Source organism: Hypomesus transpacificus, unplaced genomic scaffold (genome assembly GCF_021917145.1).
Source record: "Hypomesus transpacificus isolate Combined female unplaced genomic scaffold, fHypTra1 scaffold_160, whole genome shotgun sequence".
Lineage (NCBI taxonomy): Eukaryota > Metazoa > Chordata > Actinopteri > Osmeriformes > Osmeridae > Hypomesus > Hypomesus transpacificus.
Window position 1 is genome coordinate 223,111 of NW_025813725.1, and position 22,720 is coordinate 245,830.

The 22,720-nt window shown below is 41.6% G+C and overlaps 3 protein-coding genes across 3 annotated transcripts; all 3 read right to left on the reverse strand.

Moving 5' to 3' along the window:
- Positions 1 to 484: 484 nt before the first annotated feature.
- Positions 485 to 2,866, reverse strand: LOC124488981 (protocadherin alpha-8-like). The gene has a single exon (XM_047051581.1). The coding sequence runs from the start codon at positions 2,864 to 2,866 to the stop codon at positions 485 to 487; it is 2,382 nt and encodes a 793-aa protein (XP_046907537.1).
- Positions 2,867 to 6,963: 4,097 nt separating this feature from the next.
- On the reverse strand, positions 6,964 to 16,033 carry LOC124489004 (protocadherin beta-15-like). The gene is made up of 3 exons (XM_047051602.1): positions 13,585 to 16,033; positions 7,073 to 7,255; positions 6,964 to 6,984 (listed from the first exon to the last, which is right to left on the reverse strand). Exons 1-3 carry the CDS (start codon positions 15,946 to 15,948, stop codon positions 6,964 to 6,966), a joined length of 2,568 nt encoding a protein of 855 aa, XP_046907558.1. The 5' UTR covers positions 15,949 to 16,033.
- A 404-nt stretch (positions 16,034 to 16,437) lies between these two features.
- LOC124489005 (protocadherin alpha-8-like) lies at positions 16,438 to 19,513 on the reverse strand. Its single transcript, XM_047051603.1, has 3 exons — positions 19,464 to 19,513; positions 19,074 to 19,128; positions 16,438 to 18,738 (listed from the first exon to the last, which is right to left on the reverse strand). Exons 1-3 carry the CDS (start codon positions 19,511 to 19,513, stop codon positions 16,438 to 16,440), a joined length of 2,406 nt encoding a protein of 801 aa, XP_046907559.1.
- Positions 19,514 to 22,720: the final 3,207 nt, after the last annotated feature.

Consider the following 22,720-nt stretch of genomic DNA (forward strand, 5'->3'; position numbering starts at 1 on the left):
AGCGCTGACACCTTGAGATTTCAGTTTGCATGACACTAGTCTTGTGTTAATTACTGGTTAAACTCTCGTATCCTATAGGCTTAGTTGGTATAATGTTACCATCCAAAATATTCGATGCATAGCCCAAGGACACCTGATAAAGTTGAACTATTAGTCTAATAAGTGGAATTTACCGAATCGAGCAGGCCATCATTTTTCTAGACAGGGAATATCCAATATACTGAAAATCATAGTCATTTTACTATGTCAATAATGAAGATAACTCGATTTAAAGTGCAGATATCTTAGCATTTTGCCGCTACTTTGCTCAGCACCACGGCGATGGACTGCGGCATATGGCAAAATGTCCAAGAGAGGATATCCAAAACACGTTGAGCGTAAAGCATCCAATCAAAAATGATATGAATACTTCCAAAAATATCAACTCTGCATTAGTACAGAAAAAACGGCACTGTTGTAAATAAATGAACAGGAAGATATATTTTTAAAGGCTTACCTCTCCTGAAGCACGACTCCTGTGATCGGGGACCACCAGAGTATTCCCATTGCTGCCCGGGACTATAGTAGAACCTATACTCATTCTGGGTCCAACTAACATGTACCGTTTGTCTCCAGATCTGTACTGGATGCTGTGGCACAGTGTTCCATCATAGTTCGTGTCTTGTAAATACTTGGGGGAATAGTCTGGGGTTTTAGAACACTGCATTACAATCAACATGATGATGCTGACCAGGAAAAGAGTTGAAACCGACCCCAAAGTGATTATCAAATAGAATGTAACATTGTTCTCATCATCTACTTTGACTGAGCTTTTAACATCAGAAGCAGCAAAAGCCTCTTTGGGCTCCACAGCGTTGATGATCACAGTAGCTGTTGCTGAGAGTGAAACGTTCCCATTGTCTTTGACCAGTATGACCAGTTTATGTTCAGCCTCGTCTGTCTCTGTGAAGGACCGAAGTGTCCTTATTTGTCCTGTGTAGCGGTCCAGAGAAAAGAGATTGTGGTCACTAACTTCCTGTAGTGAAAATAACAACCAGCCGTTATATCCTACATCTGCGTCATAGGCTCTCACTTTAGTCACCAAATGTCCTGCGTTCACGTTGCGTGGAATCTCCTCCACACCTTCAGCAGAACCGTTAGCGCTGACCGGATACAAGATCACTGGAGCGTTGTCGTTCTGATCCAGAAAGAACACTTTCACTGTGACGTTGCTGCTCAGTGATGGAGTGCCAGAGTCAGTTGCTACAACTTGGAATTGGAAGGTTTTGATTGTTTCAAAGTCAAAACGTTTTAACGCCAATATTTCTCCGTTTTCAGAATTAATGTTAAGAAATGACGCTAATGTATTTCCTTCTCCACCCTCTCTCATAACTTGATAAGAAATAATTGCATTTTCATTTTCATCACGGTCAGAGGCGCTCACGCTAAATAGCCTATCCCCTGGCTCGTTATTTTCAGTTATGTAGAAAGTATAGGGACTGAGTGAAAACTCTGGACTGTTATCGTTCACATCTGATACTGTGACGCTGATAGTCTTTACAGACGACAAAGCTGGTTGTCCTGCGTCTTTAGCAACTATTGTTACGTCATACTCAGACTGTGTCTCCCTATCCAGAGGTGACTTGGTAACTAAAGAGTACATGTTATTCTGTAAAGATGGTGTTAACGTGAATGGGACATCCTCACTGATAGAACAGATAACTTTCCCATTGAGACCAGAGTCTAGATCACTAACACTAATCAATGCTACTGTAGTTCCAGTTCTAGAATTCTCAGGAATAGCACTAGAAAAGGACGTTACTTCTATCCCAGGAGCATTGTCGTTGATATCTACTATGTTCACCAGCACGCTTTTGTCTGTTTTGAAAGGAGCTGTCCCTTTATCAGATGCTTGTATGTCAATTTCGTAGCTATCCTCAGCTTCAAAGTCTATCCACCCCTTGACAATTATTTCACCTGTTTCACTGTCTACATCAAATAGCTCGCGAAGCTTACTTTTTACATTACTACCGAAAGAGTAAACGATATCACCATTTGAACCTTCATCTAAATCAGTGGCATTTACCTGAATGACAGTTGTGCCAATAGAAGAATTTTCATTCAACATTACTGAGTAGGTATCTTTTGAGAAAACTGGCATGTTATCATTAACATCTAAAACGTCGATAACAATCCCCACAGTACCAGACCTAGGGGGTTTTCCCCCATCAACTGCTGTTAACATTAATCTATGGCTTCTCTTAGTTTCTCTGTCCAACGGTCTCTGTAAATTTAATATAGGTATTTTACCATCTTTTCCCCGCTCTTTTACTTCTAAACGGAAATGATCATTTTGACTCAATTTATACTGTTGGACCGAAAACAGACCCACATCGGGATCATTTGCAGCTTGAAGCTGAAAACGCACACCTGGCAAAGTTGATTCTGAAATATGTATGTGTTTCTCTTTCTCTGGGAAGCTGGGAGAGTGGTCGTTCACATCTATTACCTCTACAGCAACATAATGAATCTCAAGTGGGTCTTCTAGGACGGTTTTCAGATTGATCAGACAAACGCTGCTCCTCTCGCACTCCTCCTCCCTGTCTATTTTTCGCTTCGCATACAATAAGCCGTCATTCTGATTGACCTCAAATAGAGGATCGGGAGAACTAGATACGATTCTATATCCTCTCTGTTTCAAGGTGCTCAGATCTAGTCCTAAATCCTTCGCTATATTTCCCACGACAATTCCTTCCTTCAGCTCTTCAGAGATGGAGTATCTTATCTGCGCAGAAGTCCCGCTCCACAACAGAACCAAAGCAACCATGAAAGCAACCCACTGTCTTCGCTCCCTCGAGCTCCGTTCTCCGCATTCCCTTTGTTCCATGGTTGAAGTATAAAGACAAATATTTCACAATCCGTCCTCTACAACCCACGTGTAAATAACCGTTAATCCATTAGGCACAAGGATATCAAAACCATTGAATCAATAGATCATTAGAATATAGCCAGTATAGGCTTTAGTACATGTAAACCAGTCCTCTGAATAGCCCAACTGTCCTCTTCAACAGCGCATAACCACCAATAAAAGGGGAGGGCACTAAAGAGTGACAATTAAGAGTATAGGAGGTAAGCACTGACACCATGCGATTTTATTTCACGTTACACTAGTTTTATGTTCATTCTTTCTGAATCTCTCGTCTCATATTTGCTGTATATCTTGGAATACTGCTACAAAGTCAAATATCTACTGCATTGACCAACTTTTCAAGTTTAATCATTTGTCTCATAGGTGGGATTCATTTAATCGAGTTAGCCATCATTGTAAAATGTTTTAAATGATGTGCTGCACCAAGAATGAAGGAAACTCGATTGATGCGGATATCTTAACATATCACCGCTTCATTGTTCAGCACCAGGGCGATGGACAGTGGCATGTTGTATTATGTCAAAAGAGGATGTCCAAATCAAGTTAAGCGTAATTTAAATACCAATCTGAAGTATGAATACTTCCAAAAATCAGAACCCTGCATGATACTGAAAACACAGCAATGTTGTAAATAAATTAACTTGAATAAATCGAGTTATATGAAACATTCAACCTTACCTCTCCCGACGCATGCCACCTGTTATTGGGGACCACCAGAGTATTCCCATTGCTGCCCGGGACTATAGTAGATCCTATACTTGTTCTAGGTCCAACAAGCATGTATCTTTTGTCGCCTGATCTGTACTGGATGCTGTGGCACAGTGTCCCGTCATAGTTCATGTCTTGTAAATATTTGGGGGAATAGTCTGGGCTTTTAGAACACTGCATTACAACCAAGACGATGATGCTGACCAGGAATAGAGTTGAAACTGATCCCAAAGTGATGATCAAATACAATGTTACATTGTTCTCATCTTCGTCTTTGACTGAACTTTTAACATCAGAAGCTGCAAAAGCCTCTTTGGGCTCCACCGCATTGATTATCACGGTAGCTGTTGCTGAGAGTGAAACGTTCCCATTATCTTTGACCAGTATGACCAGTTTATGTTCAGGCTCGTCTGTCTCTGTGAAGGACCGAAGTGTCCTTATCTGTCCTGTGTAGCGGTCCAGAGAAAAGAGACTGTGGTCACTAACTTCATGTAGTGAAAATAACAACCAGCCGTTATATCCTATATCAGCGTCATAGGCTCTCACTTTAGTCACCAAATGTCCTGCGTTCACATTGCGGGGAATCTCTTCCACACCTTCAGCAGAACCGTTAGCGCTGACTGGATACAAGATCACTGGAGCGTTGTCGTTCTGATCCAGAAGGAACACATTAACTGTGACGTTGCTGCTTCGCGACGGAGTTCCCGAGTCTGTTGCTACAACTTGGAATTTGAAGGTTTTGATTGTTTCAAAGTCAAAGATCTTAAGCGCGTAAATATGTCCATTTTCGGTATTTATATTTAAATAGGACACAATGGGGGAATCAATATGTTCGTTTTTCCAAATATGATAAGAGACACGTGCATTCTCATCCTGGTCCTTGTCTGAAGCTGTCAATGAGAAAACCGCCGAACCTGGAGCATTGTTTTCCATGACATAAAAAACATATGGACTCTCTGAAAATACAGGACTGTTGTCGTTAACGTCTGATATATGAACCGTTATATATTTATGAGAGGACAGTGCAGGTTCGCCTTTATCTGTAGCAGTTAATTCAACTATATACGTGGGCTCTGTCTCCCTGTCCAATCGAGTTTTTGTGATCAAAGAATACAGATTTTTCTGGAATGATGGTTTTAGTTCGAAGGGGACGCTGTCTGATAGTGTGCAGATCACTTGGCCATTTTCTGCGGAGTCCAAGTCTGATACACTAATGAGAGCTACCGCTGTCCCAGGGCGAGCGTCCTCGGGAACTTGGCTGAACAGTGACGTCACGTCCATCTCTGGAGCGTTATCATTTACATCTTTGACATTGATAACTACGCTGCAGTGACCAGTCAAGCTCACAAGACCCTTATCCGAGGCTTGCACGTCTATCTCGTAGATTTTCTGCTCTTCAAAGTCTAATAATCCTTTTACTTTGATATCTCCTGTTACTCCATCTATTTCGAATAAATCAAAAGCTTTGTTTTTTAGGCTCTTGTCAAATGTGTATTCAACCTGGCCGTTCGCCCCATCATCTAAATCGGTTGCGTGCAATCGTATAACGGAGGTGCCTGTGGGGGTATTTTCATCTAACGTGACTGTGTACACCTGCTGATCGAACACGGGAACGTTATCATTAATATCAATGACAGTAATTGTTATATTAACAAAGCCAGATCTTGCAGGCTTACCCCCATCTTGTGCAGTCAACACTAAGTCAATTTCAGGTTTCTGCTCCCTATCCAGAGGTTTTTTTAATATTAAAAAGGGAATTTTCTCATCGCCTCGAGTTTTAACTTCTAATTCAAAGTGGTCATTTTGGGTAAGAGTGTACTTACGGAGACTGTTCACTCCAACATCTGCATCGAGCGCAGCGTCAAGAGGAAAGCGTGTTCCCTGTAACAGAAGACTCTCTGATATTTCTAGACGTTTAGTCGTTTCTGGGAAACCAGGAGTATGGTCATTGATGTCTGTGATTTCTACCTCAACATAATGTATCTCAAGTGGATTTTCTGCGACCGTTTTCAGGTTTATTAAACACACACTGCTTTTATCACAAAGCTCCTCCCTGTCGATGTTTCTGTTCACATACAGCTCGCCATTGTCTTGGTTTATCTGTAAAATACCTTCATTAGAACCTGACACAATGCGAAACTTTCGCTCTGCCAGTTTATCCAACGCAAACCCCAAATCCTTTGCAACGTATCCGACGTGAGTGCCTTGTATAGATTCCTCGGGAACAGAATAGCGTATCTGACAATACGCCGCACCACAGAAGATCAACAAAAGGCAAGAACGTAGATTTCCAAGACAAAGCGCCGTTCTCTTTCTATCAAACATTTTAACAAAAAGGCTACGCTTATATTCCTGTCACCACAGTCGACTGCTTCCAAGCGCGATAAAAAAGGTATTCCAAAAGCGTAGCCCAACAAGCATCCATTAAGATCGTATATTTTTTCTCTGTGACTTTCAGTGTCCACCCCATGAATCTCAGTAGGCACCAAGAATGGCCACGTAAAGGGGGATGGATTAAGCTTTGAAAGATAGAATATCACGCTGTAGAGCAGCGACACCGTGAGCCCTAACCAAGACCTAACCCCAGTCTGATCCAGCCATAGTGGCCTTTACTTCTGGCAAATGTAAGCTTTAACAACGATCTTGTCAGAATGCAAAATCTAAGTAGGCCCTCCTACGTGTTAAATGAAACACCAAAGAATGAATTCAAGAACCAGCTACTTCACACCACACTTCATTCAAAATCAACTTCCCTCTAACCCAAAACAACCATTTAAAACAAATTCAAAACATGATAAGATGAAGTGTCATTGGACATATGAAGAGGAAATGCATATTATATTCCACGTAACGGTAAAATGTTAGGAAAGCAATGCTTACCTCTCCAGACGCACGCTTCCTGTGATCGGGGACCACCAGAGTATTCCCATTGCTGCCCGGGACTATAGTAGAACCTATACTCATTCTGGGTCCAACTAACATGTACCGTTTGTCTCCAGATCTGTACTGGATGCTGTGGCACAGTGTCCCGTCATAGTTCGTGTCTTGTAAATACTTGGATGAATAATCTGGGGTTTTAGAACACTGCATTACTATCAACATGATGATGCTGAACAGGAAAAGAGTTGAAACTGACCCTAAAGTGATGATCAAATAGAATGTAACATTGTTCTCATCTTCATCCTTGACTGAGCTTTTAACATCAGAAGCAGCAAAAGCCTCTTTGGGCTCCACAGCGTTGATGATCACAGTAGCTGTTGCTGAAAGTGAAACGTTTCCATTATCTTTGACTAGTATGACCAGTTTATGTTCAGCCTCGTCTGTCTCTGTGAAGGACCGAAGTGTCCTTATCTGTCCTGTGTAGCGGTCTAGAGAAAAGAGATTGTGGTCACTAACTTTCTGCATTGAAAACAACAACCAGCCGTTATATCCTACATCTGCGTCATAGGCTCTCACTTTAGTCACCAAATGTCCTGAGTTCACATTGCGGGGAATCTCCTCCACACCTTCAGCAGAACCGTTAGCGCTGACTGGATACAAGATCACTGGAGCGTTGTCGTTCTGATCCAGAAGGAACACATTCACTGTGACGTTGCTGTTTAGCGACGGAGTTCCAGAGTCTATGGCCACAACTTGGAACTGGAACGTTTTGATCGTTTCAAAGTCAAAACTTTTTAGTGCCAATATTTCTCCGTTTTCAGAGTTGACATTGAGAAACGATGCAAATGTATTCTCCACTCCATCTCTGACTATTTGATAGGAAACATGTGCGTTTTCATTCTCATCTCTATCAGAAGCACTAACAGAAAACAACTTTACACCTGCTTCGTTATTTTCTGTGATATAGAAAGTATAGGGGTTGAGTGAAAACTCTGGACGGTTATCATTCACATCCGATACCGTGACGCTGATAGTCTTTACAGATGACAAAGATGGTTGTCCTGCGTCTTTAGCAACTATTGTTACGTCATACTGAGATTGTTTCTCCCTATCCAGAGGTGACTTGGTAACTACAGAGTACATGTTATCTTGTAAAGATGGCGTTAACGTGAAAGGGACATCCTCACTAATGGAACAGATCATTTTCCCATTGAGACCAGAATCCAAATCATTGACACTGATTAAAGCTACTGTAGTTCCTGGCCTGGAATCCTCTGGGATTGCTCGGGAAAATGATGTCACTTCAATCTCAGGCGCGTTATCGTTTACGTCAACAATTTTTATAATAATACTTTTGTCTGTTGTCATAGGAGCAGTCCCCTTGTCTGATGCCTGTATATCGATATCATATTTCCTAATTTCTTCGAAATCTATCAGTCCTGTTACACTTATCTCACCCGTTTTCGAATTTAAATCAAAACTTTCACGCACCTTTATGTCTACGTCAGATCCAAAATAATAGATTACTTCACTGTTAGACCCCTCGTCCAAGTCCGTGGCATTTACCTGCATGACTGTCGTTCCTATGGGAGCGTTTTCATTTAGTAAAACCGAGTAAACATCTTTTATGAAAATGGGTGGGTTGTCGTTTATATCTAATACTTCTACAGAAATTCGCATCTCACCCGACAAGGGTGGTTTACCTCCATCAATGGCTGTAAGAAGTAATTCGTGGATTTTAGTGGCCTCTCTATCCAGAGGTTTCTGTAAAATTAGAATTGGTGTTTTACGATCCTCACCTCGATCTTTAACTTCCAGACGAAAATTAACGTTGTGACTGAGTTTGTACTGCTTAACCGAATACATTCCAACATCTAAGTCACGGGCAGCTTGAAGCTGGAACCGCGCACCTGGTAAGGTTGATTCATAAATCTCTAAACGTTTCTCTTTCTCTGGGAAGCTTGGCGTGTGATCGTTCACATCAAGCACCTCCACCGCAACGTAATGGATTTCCAGTGGGTTTTCTAGCACAGTTTTCAGGTTGATTAAGCAGTCACTGCTCCGGTCACACACATCCTCTCTGTCTACTATACGTTCCACATACAATTTTCCGTCGTTCTGATTCACCTGGAAAAGAGGCTCGGTCGAGCCAGCTACGATTCGGAATCCTCTCTGTTTCAAGGTGCTCAGATCTAGTCCCAAATCTTTGGCTATATTCCCCACGATAGTTCCTTCCTTCAGCTCCTCAGAAATTGAGTATCTTATCTGCGCCGAAGATTCACTCCACAACAGAACCAAAGCAAACAAAAATGCAACCCATTGCCGTCGCCCCTTCTGTTCTCCGCTTCCTCTTTGTTCCATGATTTGAAGGTATAAACAAAATCCGGAAAACATTCACGACAGCTAATTTTCAGACATCTATTCATGCATTCTGCTCGCAACGATAAGATTAGTATTATGTCTTATGGTTACGATTCATAGCATGCATTTATTTTCTTCCACCAGTAACAGAAACGCACAACTGCCCTCTTCTAGAGACTGAATCCGATCCCGAAAAAGGGGGCTGTCTCTCAAGAATGATGAGGACATGTGAAGCGTTTTTACGGTAAAGCACTGACACCGTGTGATTCTAGGGAAAACTGCATTACTCTTATGTTCATTTTGGTCTCCCTACAAACTTAAAGGTGCAATAAAAAGTAACAAAACCAATTGGATATCAAGGGCGTCAAAAATGATGTACGTATACTCGAAGTGGCAGACATACTTTACTAATCAGGACAACGTTTCACAACCTTCAATACAAGCAATACAAATGAATTGAAAAATCCACACATGGTAGGAGCCTGTTTGATATATAAACCGCAGACTACAGTTAAATATTCTGCGTGGTCAATAATTAACACAGAGCCTTTCAGCACCTAGGCTCTGGACAGCGACACATGTATGCTTGTCATGCTTGACCCCAACCAATCGGGCTTCAAGACTGGCCACTCCACAGAGACTGCCCTCCTGTCAGTCACCACTGCCCTCCAGTCTGCCAGAGTGGCTTCAAGCTGAACCTTGCCAAAACAGAACTTCTCATCATCCTGGCCAAACCCTCCATCTCCCACGGTCTCTCAATCACCCTGGGATTTGCGACGGTGACCCCTTCATCCTCTGCCAGGAACCTAGGGGTTACCATGGATGACGAGCTCTCCCTCACAGCCTACATTGCTGCAGTCTTCCGGTCGTGTAGATTCACCCTCTACAACATCCGGAAGATCAGGAGATACCTGTCTGAGCACTCCACCCATCTGTTAGTCCAAGCACTTGTCCTCTCCAAGTTGGACGACTGCAACTCGCTGCTCGCCGATCTCCCAGCATGCGCAACCCGCCCTCTTTAGAGGATTCAGAACGCAACGGCCTGCCTGGTCTACAATCTACCCAGACGCCATGTTACCCGCTCCTCATCTCCCTCCACTGGCTACCCATCACAGCCCGCATCAGATTCAAGACCCTCGTACTGACCTTCTGAGCAGTGCACGGGACTGCACCCGACTACATCAAGACCGCCCGTTCCAAACACAAGCTCTTATCCTGTCTGGCCCCCCAGTGGTGGAATCAACTCCCCACCTCCATCAGAGACACTTTCTCACCACCTTCAAGAAAAGTCTCAAGACGCACTTGTTCCGGGAGTACAACGGTACTAAGGAATGGTTGGCTGGACCTAATGTTGGTTTCCTCAAGGATCACAATGACTCTTGCTTAGAGACTTGTTTCTCTTGTTGGTTAGTGGTAACTGATTTAAATTGTTGTACTCACTGTGAAATATTTTTTACTGTTGCTTGCTTTTCTACAGGCACACTTGCACTTATAGCGATTCATGTTGTTTAATTGTAACTTGTTTAACTACATGCTCTTTTGGTTCTTCCCTTTGGCACTTATTTTTCGTTGTTCACAATATGTGCTTCATGTTTTGGCTACCCGCAATGTTTTGTTGTTATTATCAGTGACCTATGTACTTTGTAAAGCTCTCTCTTGGAAGTCGCTTTGGATAAAAGTGTCTGCTAAATGAACAATTGTAAATGTAATGTAAATGTATGCCAGCTATACGTCATAAGTATAGAAATCATTTTAGTATTGCAAAGCTGAATAAATTACAGTTGTTGACAACGAATGGTAAAACAACATGCACAAACATCAAACACAGCACAGCCATGGTTTGCCAAAGAAAACAAATACAAATTAAACTTACCTCTCCAGATGCTCCCCTCCTGTGATCGGGGACCACCAGAGTATTCCCATTGCTGCCCGGGACTATAGTAGAACCTATACTCATTCTGGGTCCAACTAACATGTACCGTTTGTCTCCAGATCTGTACTGGATGCTGTGGCACAGTGTCCCGTCATAGTTTGTGTCTTGTAAATACTTGGAGGTATAGTCTGGCCTTTTAGAACACTGCATTACTATCAACATGATGATGCTGACCAGGAAAAGAGTTGAAACTGACCCCAAAGTGATAATCAAATAAAATATCACATTGGTCTCATCATCTTCTTTGACTGAACTTTTAAAATCAGAAGCTGCAAAAGCCTCTTTGGGCTCCACCACGTTGATTATCACAGTAGCTGTTGCTGAGAGTGAAACGTTCCCATTATCTTTGACCTGTATGACCAGTTTATGTTCAGCCTCGTCTGTCTCTGTGAATGGCCGAAGTGTCCTTATCTGTCCTGTGTAGCGGTCCAGAGAAAAGAGACTGTGGTCACTAACTTCCTGTAGTGAAAACAACATCCAGCCGTTATATCCTACATCTGCGTCATAGGCTCTCACTTTAGTCACCAAATGTCCTGCGTTCACATTGCGTGGAATCTCCTCAACACCTTCAGCAGAACCGTTAGCGCTGACTGGATACAAGATCACTGGAGCGTTGTCGTTCTGATCCAAAAGGAACACATTCACTGTAACGTTGCTGCTTAGCGCCGGAGTGCCAGAGTCAGTTGCTACAACTTGGAATTGGAACGTTTTCAATGTTTCAAAGTCAAACGTTTTTAGCGCGGAAATCTGTCCATTATCAGAATTGACATTCAGGAAGGACGCCAAATCATTCGGTTTGCTCTCTCCTCTAACGATGTTGTAAGATATTCCAGTATTTTCATGCAAGTCTTTGTCCGACGCGCTAACAGAGAATATGGACGCACCAGGGGCGTTATTTTCAAGTAAGTAAAGCTCAACAGGATTCTGAGAGAATTCTGGTCTGTTATCGTTCACATCTGATATCTGGACACTCAGAGTTTTGATTGAGGACAGAGGAGGCTGACCACAGTCAGTGGCTGTTATTGTGATGTCGTAATGGGAAACAACCTCTCGGTCCAAGTGAACTTTAGTAACAACGGAATAAACATTTTCTTGATATGACGGTTTTAATTCAAAGGGGACGCTGTGTGCTATTGTTACTATAACTTTACCGTTCATACCAGAGTCTTTGTCCTTAACACTTATAAGTGAAATAACAGTCCCAGGCTTTGAATCTTCAGGAATTATATTTGAGAGGGACGTCACCTCAATCTCTGGTTCATTGTCATTAATGTCCGTAATCTTAATAACAACTCTGCAATCAGTTGATAATGGCGGGCTCCCTTTATCAGAAGCTTGTATGGTTAATTTGTGTACCTCATTTTCTTCAAAGTTAACCAAACCTATTACTTTAATTGCCCCTGTTTTACTATCTAACTGAAATATATCATGCACTTTACGTTTTATGTTCCTACCCATTGAATATTCAACCTCGCCATTATGACCATAATCTGTGTCGTTGGCAATAATGGTCATTACAGATGTCCCAATTGGTGTATTCTCCTGAATTGTTGCCGAGTAAACATCTTTACCGCAAATAGGACGGTTATCATTTATATCGAGAACTATTATTGTTATGTTTAGAGTGCCTGATCTTGGTGGATTCCCCCCATCTGTAGCTGTCAACGTTAGTGAATGGTTGCTATTTTGTTCTCGGTCAATGGACTTCTTCAAAATCAAGAAAGGAACTGTGTCTTCGTCTCCATTATCAATAACCTCCAATTCAAAATAAATATTGCTACTTAACCTATATATGTGCACATTATTCATTCCAACGTCTAGATCTCGTGCTGTCTGGAGTTCAAAGTGCGTTCCCGTAAGAGTGTTTTCTGCTATCTCCAAAATAAGATATGTTTCAGCAAAACTAGGGGGGTTGTCATTAACATCTGTTATTTCTATACCGACATAGTGAATTTCGAGAGGATTTTCAACTGCAATTTTTAGATTGATCAAACAGGCAGTATTGCCATCACATTGCTCCTCTCTATCGATATGCGTATTAACAAACAACACGCCATTGTTCTGATTTACCTGGAAAAGAGTATCTTTAGATCCAGAAACGATACGAAAGTGCCTGTCAGCCAAAGAACTGATGTCGATGCCTAAATCTTTAGCAATATGCCCAACAACAGTTCCCTCTTTAACCTCCTCTGGAACCGAGTATCTTATCTGAGCCGAAACCTGCTCTCCGAAGCACAGAAGCAAAGAGAAACGCAGAGCGACCCACCAGTACTCCCATCTGCGCCTTTGTCCTCCGTCTTCCATAGTCAGAACAGAATAAAAATCCAACACAATATGAGAAACCAATATCTCCACTGGTTTAATAAACAAACAGTCGCCTGGAACGCTGATATTGCATGTTTACTTCCAGCTTTACGGAATGTATTGTCTATCTTGGCAATATACGTATTGACTGTGCGATCTCCTGTCATTTACAGTAAACCAAACTGCACATATATGGGCAGGGCTTCTACCAGATACCCTTATGTAGTGGAATACTGACACCAGGAGGACTAGACGTTGGACTAAACTCCGGTCTATTCAAAGAATATTAACGTTCCATAAAGTGGAAGGGAAAACGGCAAGATTTGAACTTCAGGACCATGGACAGAGACCAGACTAAGCGATGTGCCAACCAAGCGTTAACACTCTCGGTAGTAATGTTAAACATCGTATGCTTTCTTCACGTTGAGCAAAGCAATTTTAATACAGAAAACAGAATGTTTAAAAAAGGATCGATACAAATAGTTCTTACCTCTCCAGACGCACGCCTCCTGTGATCGGGGACCACCAGAGTATTTCCATTGCTGCCCGGGACAATAGTAGATCCTATACTCATTCTGGGTCCTACTAACATGTACCGTTTGTCTCCAGATCTGTACTGGATGCTGTGGCACAGTGTCCCGTCATAGTTTGTTTCTTGTAAACACTTGGAGGAATAATCTGGTGTTTTAGAACACTGCATCACAACCAACACGATGATGCTGACCAGGAAAAGAGTGGACACTGACCCCAAAGTGATGATCAAATAGAATGTAACATTGTTCTCATCGTCATCTTTGACTGAGCTTTTAACATCAGAAGCAGCAAAAGCCTCTTTGGGCTCCACTGCGTTGATGATTACAGTAGCTGTTGCTGACAGTGAAACGTTCCCATTGTCTTTGACAAGTATGACCAGTTTATGTTCAGCATCATCTGTCTCTGTGAATGGCCGAAGTGTCCTTATCTGTCCTGTGTAGCGGTCCAGAGAAAAGAGACTGTGGTCACTAACTTCCTGCATTGAAAACAATAACCAGCCGTTATATCCTACATCTGCGTCATAGGCTCTCACTTTAGTCACCAAATGACCTGCGTTCACATTGCGTGGAATCTCCTCCACGCCTTCAGCAGAACCGTTAGCGCTGACTGGATACAAGATCACTGGAGCGTTGTCGTTCCGATCCAGAAGGAACACATTCACTGTGACGTTGCTGCTTAGTGACGGAGTGCCAGAGTCAATTGCAACAACTTGGAATTGGAACGTTTTCAAAGATTCAAAGTCAAAGCTTTTTAGCGCGGAAATGTGTCCATTGTCAGAATTGATGTTCAGGAAAGATGCCATATCATTAATTTTCCCTTCGCTTCTAATAATGTGATAGGAGACAGCAGCATTTTCATTCATATCTTTATCATAAGCGCTTACAGAGAATATTGACGCACCAGGAGCGTTGTTTTCCAACATATAAAGTTCAAGAGGACTTTGTGAGAATTCTGGTCTGTTATCGTTCACATCTGATATCTGGACGCTCAGAGTTTTGAAGGAGGACAGAGGAGGCTCACCACAGTCAGTGGCAGTTATTGTGATGTCATAATATGATATGAACTCTCTGTCTAATTGCCCCTTTGTGACAATTGAATAAACGTTTTCTTTATATGATGGCTTTAACTCAAAGGGTACATTCTCTGATATTGTCGATATTACTTTGCCATTGATTCCCGAGTCTTTGTCAGTTACACTAATAAGGGAAATGGCTGTTCCCGGTTTTGATTCTTCAGACACAGTGTTCAAGAGCGATGTGACGTCTATCTCTGGCTTATTATCATTAATGTCAATAATCTTAATTATTACTCTACATTCAACAGTTAATGGAGGTGTTCCTTTGTCTGAAGCTTGCACGTCAAGTTTATAAACCTCTGTATCTTCAAAGTCCACTTCACCTTTCACTCGAATTTCACCACTTAAACTATCAAGCTCAAAAATATCGTAAACCTTTCGCCTTAAAGTTTTACCTAAGCTGTATTCAATGTCACCATTGCTTCCCTCATCAAGATCTGTTGCCTTCACTTGAACCACAGCTGTGCCAACTGGTACGTTTTCCTGTATTCTAGTTTGATATGTATCTTGACTAAAAACTGGCCGATTATCATTAACATCCATAACAATTATGGTGACATTAAGAGCACCTGATTTTTTCGGTTTCCCTCCATCTATCGCCGTTACTTCTAATTTAAGTATACGTTTTTTTTCTCTATCCAGTGCTTTTCTCAACACTAAAAATGGAATTTTTTCGTCATCGCTTTGACGAACATCAATTTCAAAATGCTCGTTTAATGTTAGTTTATATGTATGTACCGAATTCATTCCTACATCTTGGTCAAGGGCTGCATGAAGTTGAAATCGTGTTCCGGGCACAGTGTGCTCAGCAATTTCAAACCGCTGCTCCTTTTCTGGGAAGACAGGGTAATGATCGTTCACGTCAGTAATTTCCACACCTACATAGTGTATTTCTAAGGGATTTTCAACAACGATTTTGAGGTCCATCATGCACGGATTATTGCCTTCACAGACGCTCTCTCGGTCTATATTCCTATCAATATACAAGGCGCCATTGTCTTGGTTTATCTGGAAAAGAGCGTCATTAGATCCCGAAACTATACGAAATCGCCTATCCGTCAATGCACTTATGTCAAGACCCAAATCCTTAGCAACATTTCCAACAACAGTTCCTTCTTTTACCTCTTCGGGAATAGAATATCTTATCTGAGCTGCAACCTGCTCTCCGAAGCATATTAGCAAAGAGAAACGCAGAGCGACCCACCAGTACTCCCGTCTGCGCCTTTGTCCTTCGTCTCCCATCATTAGTCTACTGGAAAATTCCGGTTCCCAAGAAACACATATATGTTTTGTCAGATTACAGTTCCCGCCAAGACAGATAAAAAGTCAGTCTCATATTTCCACGCTGTAAAAACAGGTAGGCCTATTCCTTTCCACCCAACACATTAGGGTAAATATGTGTGCTGACCGCTTGATTTGAAAAATGAATCAGCCCCAAAAGAGGGCAGGGCCTATTCTTTATAGAATCAGTCTCCTTGTGTTACACTGACACCCGGAGGTTTGGGGCTCCATGAGTTCTGTACTACGATTTCAACTGTCAAGGGTTAGGATTACAATGGTGAAATAAAAAAAAGGATGCCAACGCAAAGGTAATAGATTGACGTTGCTGAAATTTCAGAACCAAATGTATGGACAGCAACAGACAGGTCTCCATTCCAAAATGTTAAGTAACTGCACTCAACCAGTGAGTTAGGTAGAGTATAAAATCTAAATAACCGAATCAAAAACAAATCATCAAAACACATAACCAGCTCTTACCTCTCCAGACGCACGCCTCCTGTGATCGGGAACCACCAGAGTATTCCCATTGCTGCCCGGGACTATAGTAGAACCTATACTCATTCTGGGTCCAACTAACATGTACCGTTTGTCTCCGGATTTGTACTGGATGCTGTGGCAAAGTGTCCCGTCATAGTTCGTGTCTTGTAGGTACTTGGGGGAATAATCTGGTGTTTTAGAACACTGCATTACTATCAACACGATGATGCTGACCAGGAAAAGAGTGGATACTGATCCCAAAGTGATGATCAAATAGAAGGTTACACTGTTGTCTTCCTCATCTCTAACGGAGCTTTTAACATCAGAAGCAGCAAAAGCCTCTTTGGGCTCCACTGCGTTGATGATCACAGTAGCTGTTGCTGACAGTGAAACGTTCCCATTGTCTTTGACCAGTATGACCAGTTTATGTTCAGCCTCGTCTGTCTCTGTGAAGGACCGAAGTGTCCTTATCTGTCCTGTGTAGCGGTCCAGAGAAAAGAGACTGTGGTCACTAACTTCATGCATCGAAAATAACAACCAGCCGTTATATCCTATGTCTGCGTCATAGGCTCTCACTTTAGTCACAAAATGACCTGCGTTCACATTGCGGGGAATCTCCTCCACGCCTTCAGCAGAACCGTTAGCGCTGACTGGATACAAGATCACTGGAGCGTTGTCGTTCTGATCCAAAATAAACACTTTCACTGTGACGTTGCTGCTTAGCGACGGAGTTCCACAGTCTGTTGCTACAACTTGGAACTGGAATTTTTTCAAAGTTTCAAAGTCAAAACTTTTAAGCGCGGAAATGTGTCCATTATCAGAATTTACATTCAGGAAAGATGCCATATCATTCGGATTACTCTCTCCTCTAACTATGTGATAGGAGATTGCTGCATTTTCATTCGTGTCTTTATCAGAGGCGCTTACAGAGAATATTGACGCACCAGGAGCGTTGTTTTCCAGCATATAAAGTTCAAGAGGATTTTGAGAGAATTCTGGTCTGTTATCGTTCATATCTGATATCTGGACGCTCAGAGTTTGGAACGAGGACAGAGGAGGCTGACCACAGTCAATGGCTGTTATCGTTATGTCATAGTAAGACACGAGCTCCCTATCCAGTTTATGTTTAGTCACTAAAGAGAAAATATTATCCTGGTATGTTGGCTTTAACTCGAAGGGCACGTCGCCGGACAGAGTACAGACAACTTTGCCATTAATCCCCGAGTCTTTATCTGACACACTGATGAGCGAGACAACAGTCCCAGGTTTCGAATCTTCAGATAACATGTTTGAGAGAGATGTCACCTCTATTTCTGGTTTGTTGTCATTTAAGTCTAGAACCTTGATGAGGATTCTACAGTCTGTACTCATCGGGGGCTGTCCCTTATCCGTTGCATGGACGTCTAGTTTGTATACATCAACGTCCTCAAAATTAACTTGCCCTTTCATTCGAATTATGCCTGTAACTTTATCCAAGTTAAACACATCGTATACCTTATGATCAAGTTCACTACCGAAAGAATATTCAACTTCTCCGTTTACACCCTCGTCTAAATCTGTAGCTTTAACTTTTACTACAACAGTTCCTACCTCCACATTTTCAGGTAATGTTACCGAGTACATCTCCTGGTTAAATATAGGAGGGTTGTCATTTGAATCAAGAACAGTGATTGTAATATTTAAAGTCCCTGATCTTGCTGGACTACCCCCATCAAAAGCAGTTAAAATAAAACTGTGTTCAGGTTGTTTCTCTCTATCCAAGGGTTTTTGTAAAACTAGAAAAGGAGTTTGATCATCTCCCATTTCTATCATTTGCATTTCAAAATGTTCGTTGTGGGTGATTTTATAACTTCTAACAGTATTGATACCAACATCGGGATCCAGCGCGGCTGGTAACTGAAAACGCTTCCGTGGAGGAGTAGATTCGTATATTTCCAATTTTTTCTCATTTTCTACAAATGTGGGCAAATGATCGTTTACGTCTGAAATTTCAACTCCAACATAGTGCACCTCTAAAGGATTCTCTAATACCATTTTTAAATTTATCAAGCATGCTCCATTACCATCACAGAGAGCCTCCCTGTCTATATTTTTATTCACATACAAGACGCCATTGTTCTGGTTTACCTCGAAAAGATCGTCATTTGACCCAGACACGATACGAAATTGTCTATCTGTCAAGGTACTGATGTCCACACCCAAATCCTTGGCAACATTTCCCACAACGGAACCAACTTTTACCTCCTCAGGAATAGAGTATCTTATCTGAGCCGAAACCTGCTCTCCGAAGCACAGCAGCAAGATGAAACGTAGAGCGACACAGCAGTACTCCCGTCTGCGCTTTTGTCCTCCGTCTCCCATCTTTACGATCATAATCCAAAAATGCGTCGAATGTAAAGGTATATTTTCCAATGGGTACGTCCTCCCATGCTATGTTCTAATGGAGCAATTGATTTTAGTTTAACTATCTAAACGTTACATACAAAATCCCTACCAATGTATAACAACCGTTTCTAAAGCGGACCCTGTCTGTGTGAGACAAAATCTCTCTTCTTGGGGCAGGGCTAATGATGTACACTATCTTACACAAACCAGCAACCTAACACTGACACCCTGTGGTTACACCTTAAAAGCAACATGAGTGCTACTTCACATGCATAGCAAATACTTTCACGAACAACAAGTGACAGTAAAATAAACTAAACTCGTAGTGCTTTAGACATTAGAATGCAACATATATATTGTCAAAATAAAGAATGTGGACCGACATATTATACCCCTGTGACCAAGCGGAAGTAGGCAGACTGAAGTAATCCTTCATTTCAGCACCATGGAGTGGATAGCTCCTGTGCAAAAATACGATCCCTGGATGTCCCGAATAAAGAAAAAGATCACATTCGACAGCTGTTCAATAGATTAGTTTAAATTCAACAAAATAACATACCGGTCCCATCAACGGATACACAAAGTAGATACTTTCAAACATGCAATTCAGCTCTTACCTCTCCAGACGCACGCCTTCTGTGATCGGGGACCACCAGAGTATTTCCATTGCTGCCCGGGACGATAGTAGAACCTACACTCATTCTGGGTCCAACTAACATGTACCTTTTGTCTCCAGATCTGTACTGGATACTGTGGCAAAGTGTCCCGTCATAGTTCGTGTCTTGTAGGTACTTGGGGGAATAATCAGGTGTTTTAGAACACTGCATTACAAGCAACATAATAATGCTGACCAGGAAAAGAGTTGAAACCGACCCCAAAGTGATGATCAAATAGAATGTAACATTGTTTTCATCTCCGTCTTTGACTGAACTTTTAACATCAGACGCTGCAAAAGCCTCTTTAGGCTCCACCGCGTTGATGATCACAGTAGCTGTTGCTGAGAGTGAAACGTTCCCATTGTCTTTGACCAGTATTACCAATTTATGCTTAGCCTCGTCTGTTTCTGTGAAGGACCGAAGTGTCCTTATCTGTCCTGTGTAGCGGTCCAGAGAAAAGAGACTGTGGTCACTAACTTCCTGCAGTGAAAACAACAACCAGCCGTTGTATCCTATATCAGCGTCATAGGCTCTCACTTTAGTCACCAAATGTCCTGCGTTCACATTGCGGGGAATCTCCTCCACACTTTCAGTAGAACCGTTAGCACTGACTGGATACAAGATCACTGGAACATTGTCGTTCTGATCCAGAATGAACACATTCACCGTGACGTTGCTGCTTAGCGACGGAGTTCCAGAGTCTGTTGCTACAACTTGAAATTGGAACGTTTTCACAGTTTCAAAGTCAAAGGTTTTTAGAGCGGAAATGTGGCCATTATCAGAATTGATATTGAGGAAAGATGCCATATAGTTTAGTTTCCCCTCTCCTCTAACGATATTATAGGAGATAGCAGCATTTTCATTCACGTCTTTATCAGAAGCGCTTACAGAGAATATTGACGCACCAGGAGCGTTGTTTTCCAACATGTAAAGCTCAACAGGATTTTGAAAGAATTCTGGTCTGTTATCGTTTGCATCTGATATCTGAACGCTCAGAGTTTTGAACGACGACAGAGGTGGTTGACCACAGTCAGTGGCTGTTATTGCGATGTCATAATGTGATACAAGTTCACGATCCAAATGCCCTTTTGTGACAATTGAATAAACGTTTTCCTTATATGATGGCTTCAACTCAAATGGGACGTTTTCAGATATGGTGGAAATTACTTTCCCATTAATGCCAGAATCTTTATCCGTCACACTAATTAGGGAAATAACCGTACCTGTTTCGGATTGTTCAGATACTGTATTAGATAAAGATGTCACCTCTATTTCTGGTTTATTGTCGTTTACGTCAATAATTTTAACGATAACTCTACAATCAGTAGATAGGGGAGGTTGACCTCTATCAGATGCTTGAATATTGAACCTAAAAATGTCAACTTCCTCAAAATCTATTGGGCCTTTAACTCGAATAACCCCAGTATTTTCATCCAAAAGAAACATTTCAGTTACCCTTTTCTTTGAATTTCTACCAAGTGAATATTCAACTTCGCCATTTGTTCCCAAATCTGGATCCGATGCCTTTATCGTTGCGACAACCTTCCCAATGTCCATATTTTCTTGTAATGTAACTGAGTAAACATCTTGGCTGCAAACTGGTTGATTATCATTTACGTCTAGTACAGTCACCTTAATGTTAAGAGTACCTGACTTTGGTGGGTTACCCCCATCAAAAGCAGTCAGCAATAAGGAATGGTTGTTTTTTTTCTCCCTGTCCAATGCTTTTTGTAAAACCAAATAAGGAGTTTTATCTCCCTCTCCACTATCTCGGAGCTCCAAGTCAAAATGTTCGTTTTGATTTAATGTATACGTTCGGACAGAATTAGTTCCATAGTCTAAATCGCGTGCTGCCTGCAGTTCAAAACGTGCACCCGGTGGTTTGTTTTCTGCTAAATTAATAGAGATATTTTTCTCAAAAAATATTGGTGCATTGTCATTCACGTCCATTACCTCCACGCTAACATAATGGACTTCAAGTGGGTTTTCAACAACTATTTTAAGATCCATCACACAAGCACCAACTGCATCGCAAAGCTCCTCTCTATCGATATTCTCATGGACAAACAGTATTCCATTATTCTCGTTCACATTAAACAGACCGTCATTTGATCCAGTCACAATACGAAATCTTCTTTTCGCCAATGCGCCGACATCAAAACCGAGGTCTTTAGCAATATTTCCGACGACGGATCCAACTTTAACCTCCTCGGGAATAGAGTATCTTATCTGTGCTGAAATATGTTCTCCGAAGCACATAAGCAAAGAGAAACGCAGAGCGACCCACCAGTACTCCCGTCTGCACCTTTGTCCTCCGTCTCCCATCCTTTTAAAATTATATTCCAACAAGGCTTTGAAATCAAAATAAAATGTTCCAATGGATATGTCCTTCCATGGTAGTTTTAATTAGATGGTTGATTTTAAGAAATACGTTTTCTGCTCAGATGAATGCCTCCGCTAAATTGTTCACCACCCTAGTCAACAGTCGGAAACGCTAGAATGTCACAAAACCTTTTCTTCAAGGGGCAGGGCTTTGCAAATCAACAACATAACACTGACACCCTGTGGTGCAAAACGCATATAAGTACATCTAGCGGAGCTGAAAGGCAACCTAGAGTCTCTATCAGATTTAGGTGAATTGTAGTAAAGAGGACCAGCTAATATGATTGTTATGACGGTTGAGTTAAAATGTAAAAAGCAACATGTAGAAGACTCTCACTAAGCTGTTTCCAAAAGATGCCGGGAAGTGCAGGTAGGTATAAAAGGAAATACTAGGCGAATCCACGACATCAACGAACAAGCATGTCAGAACTGCAAGACAGCGCATGTGCCTGTCAGTTTTATATGTGCGGTTTAAATAAGCAGATGAATTGATAGAAAACTTTTATTTTCATCAGCTCAATTTATCAAATCAAGTTTGGTATAACTGAGGTTCGGGAGGAGAACAAACTGAAACCCATGATCTGCTATCACGACAACACGTAAATGGTTATAACTCAATCACACCCATCACACACCATGTTCTCATATGCATATAAGAACACAAGCAAATAATCTGTCAATAAGTGACCATACATAACCATTTAATGTTATTATTTCAAGTAAATCTACTAAACATATTCAGTCGATGGAGAGGTCTTTCAATTGAACGTAACGAATAAACTGAAATCGGAATTGTTTCCATTTATCATGACATGCGAATATTTCACAATTTTCAA

Coding starts and splice junctions, on each gene's coding strand:
- LOC124488981 (XM_047051581.1), bottom strand. CDS start 2,866: ATGGAACAAAGGGAATGCGGAGAACGGAGCTCGAGGGAGCGAAGACAG.
- LOC124489004 (XM_047051602.1), bottom strand. CDS start 15,948: ATGATGGGAGACGAAGGACAAAGGCGCAGACGGGAGTACTGGTGGGTC. Junction 7,256..13,584: donor GGAGGCGTGCGTCTGGAGAG/GTAAGAACTATT, acceptor AAAACGTTCCAG/TTCCAAGTTGTGGCCATAGA. Junction 6,985..7,072: donor CAGGACATTTGGTGACTAAA/GTGAGAGCCTAT, acceptor TCTTTTCTCTAG/ACCGCTACACAGGACAGATA.
- LOC124489005 (XM_047051603.1), bottom strand. CDS start 19,513: ATGGAAATACTCTGGTGGTCCCCGATCACAGAAGGCGTGCGTCTGGAG. Junction 19,129..19,463: donor GAAGGCGTGCGTCTGGAGAG/GTAAGAGCTGAA, acceptor TGTTCGTGAAAG/TATTTGCTATGCATGTGAAG. Junction 18,739..19,073: donor TTTTAAGGTGTAACCACAGG/GTGTCAGTGTTA, acceptor TTCGGAGAGCAG/GTTTCGGCTCAGATAAGATA.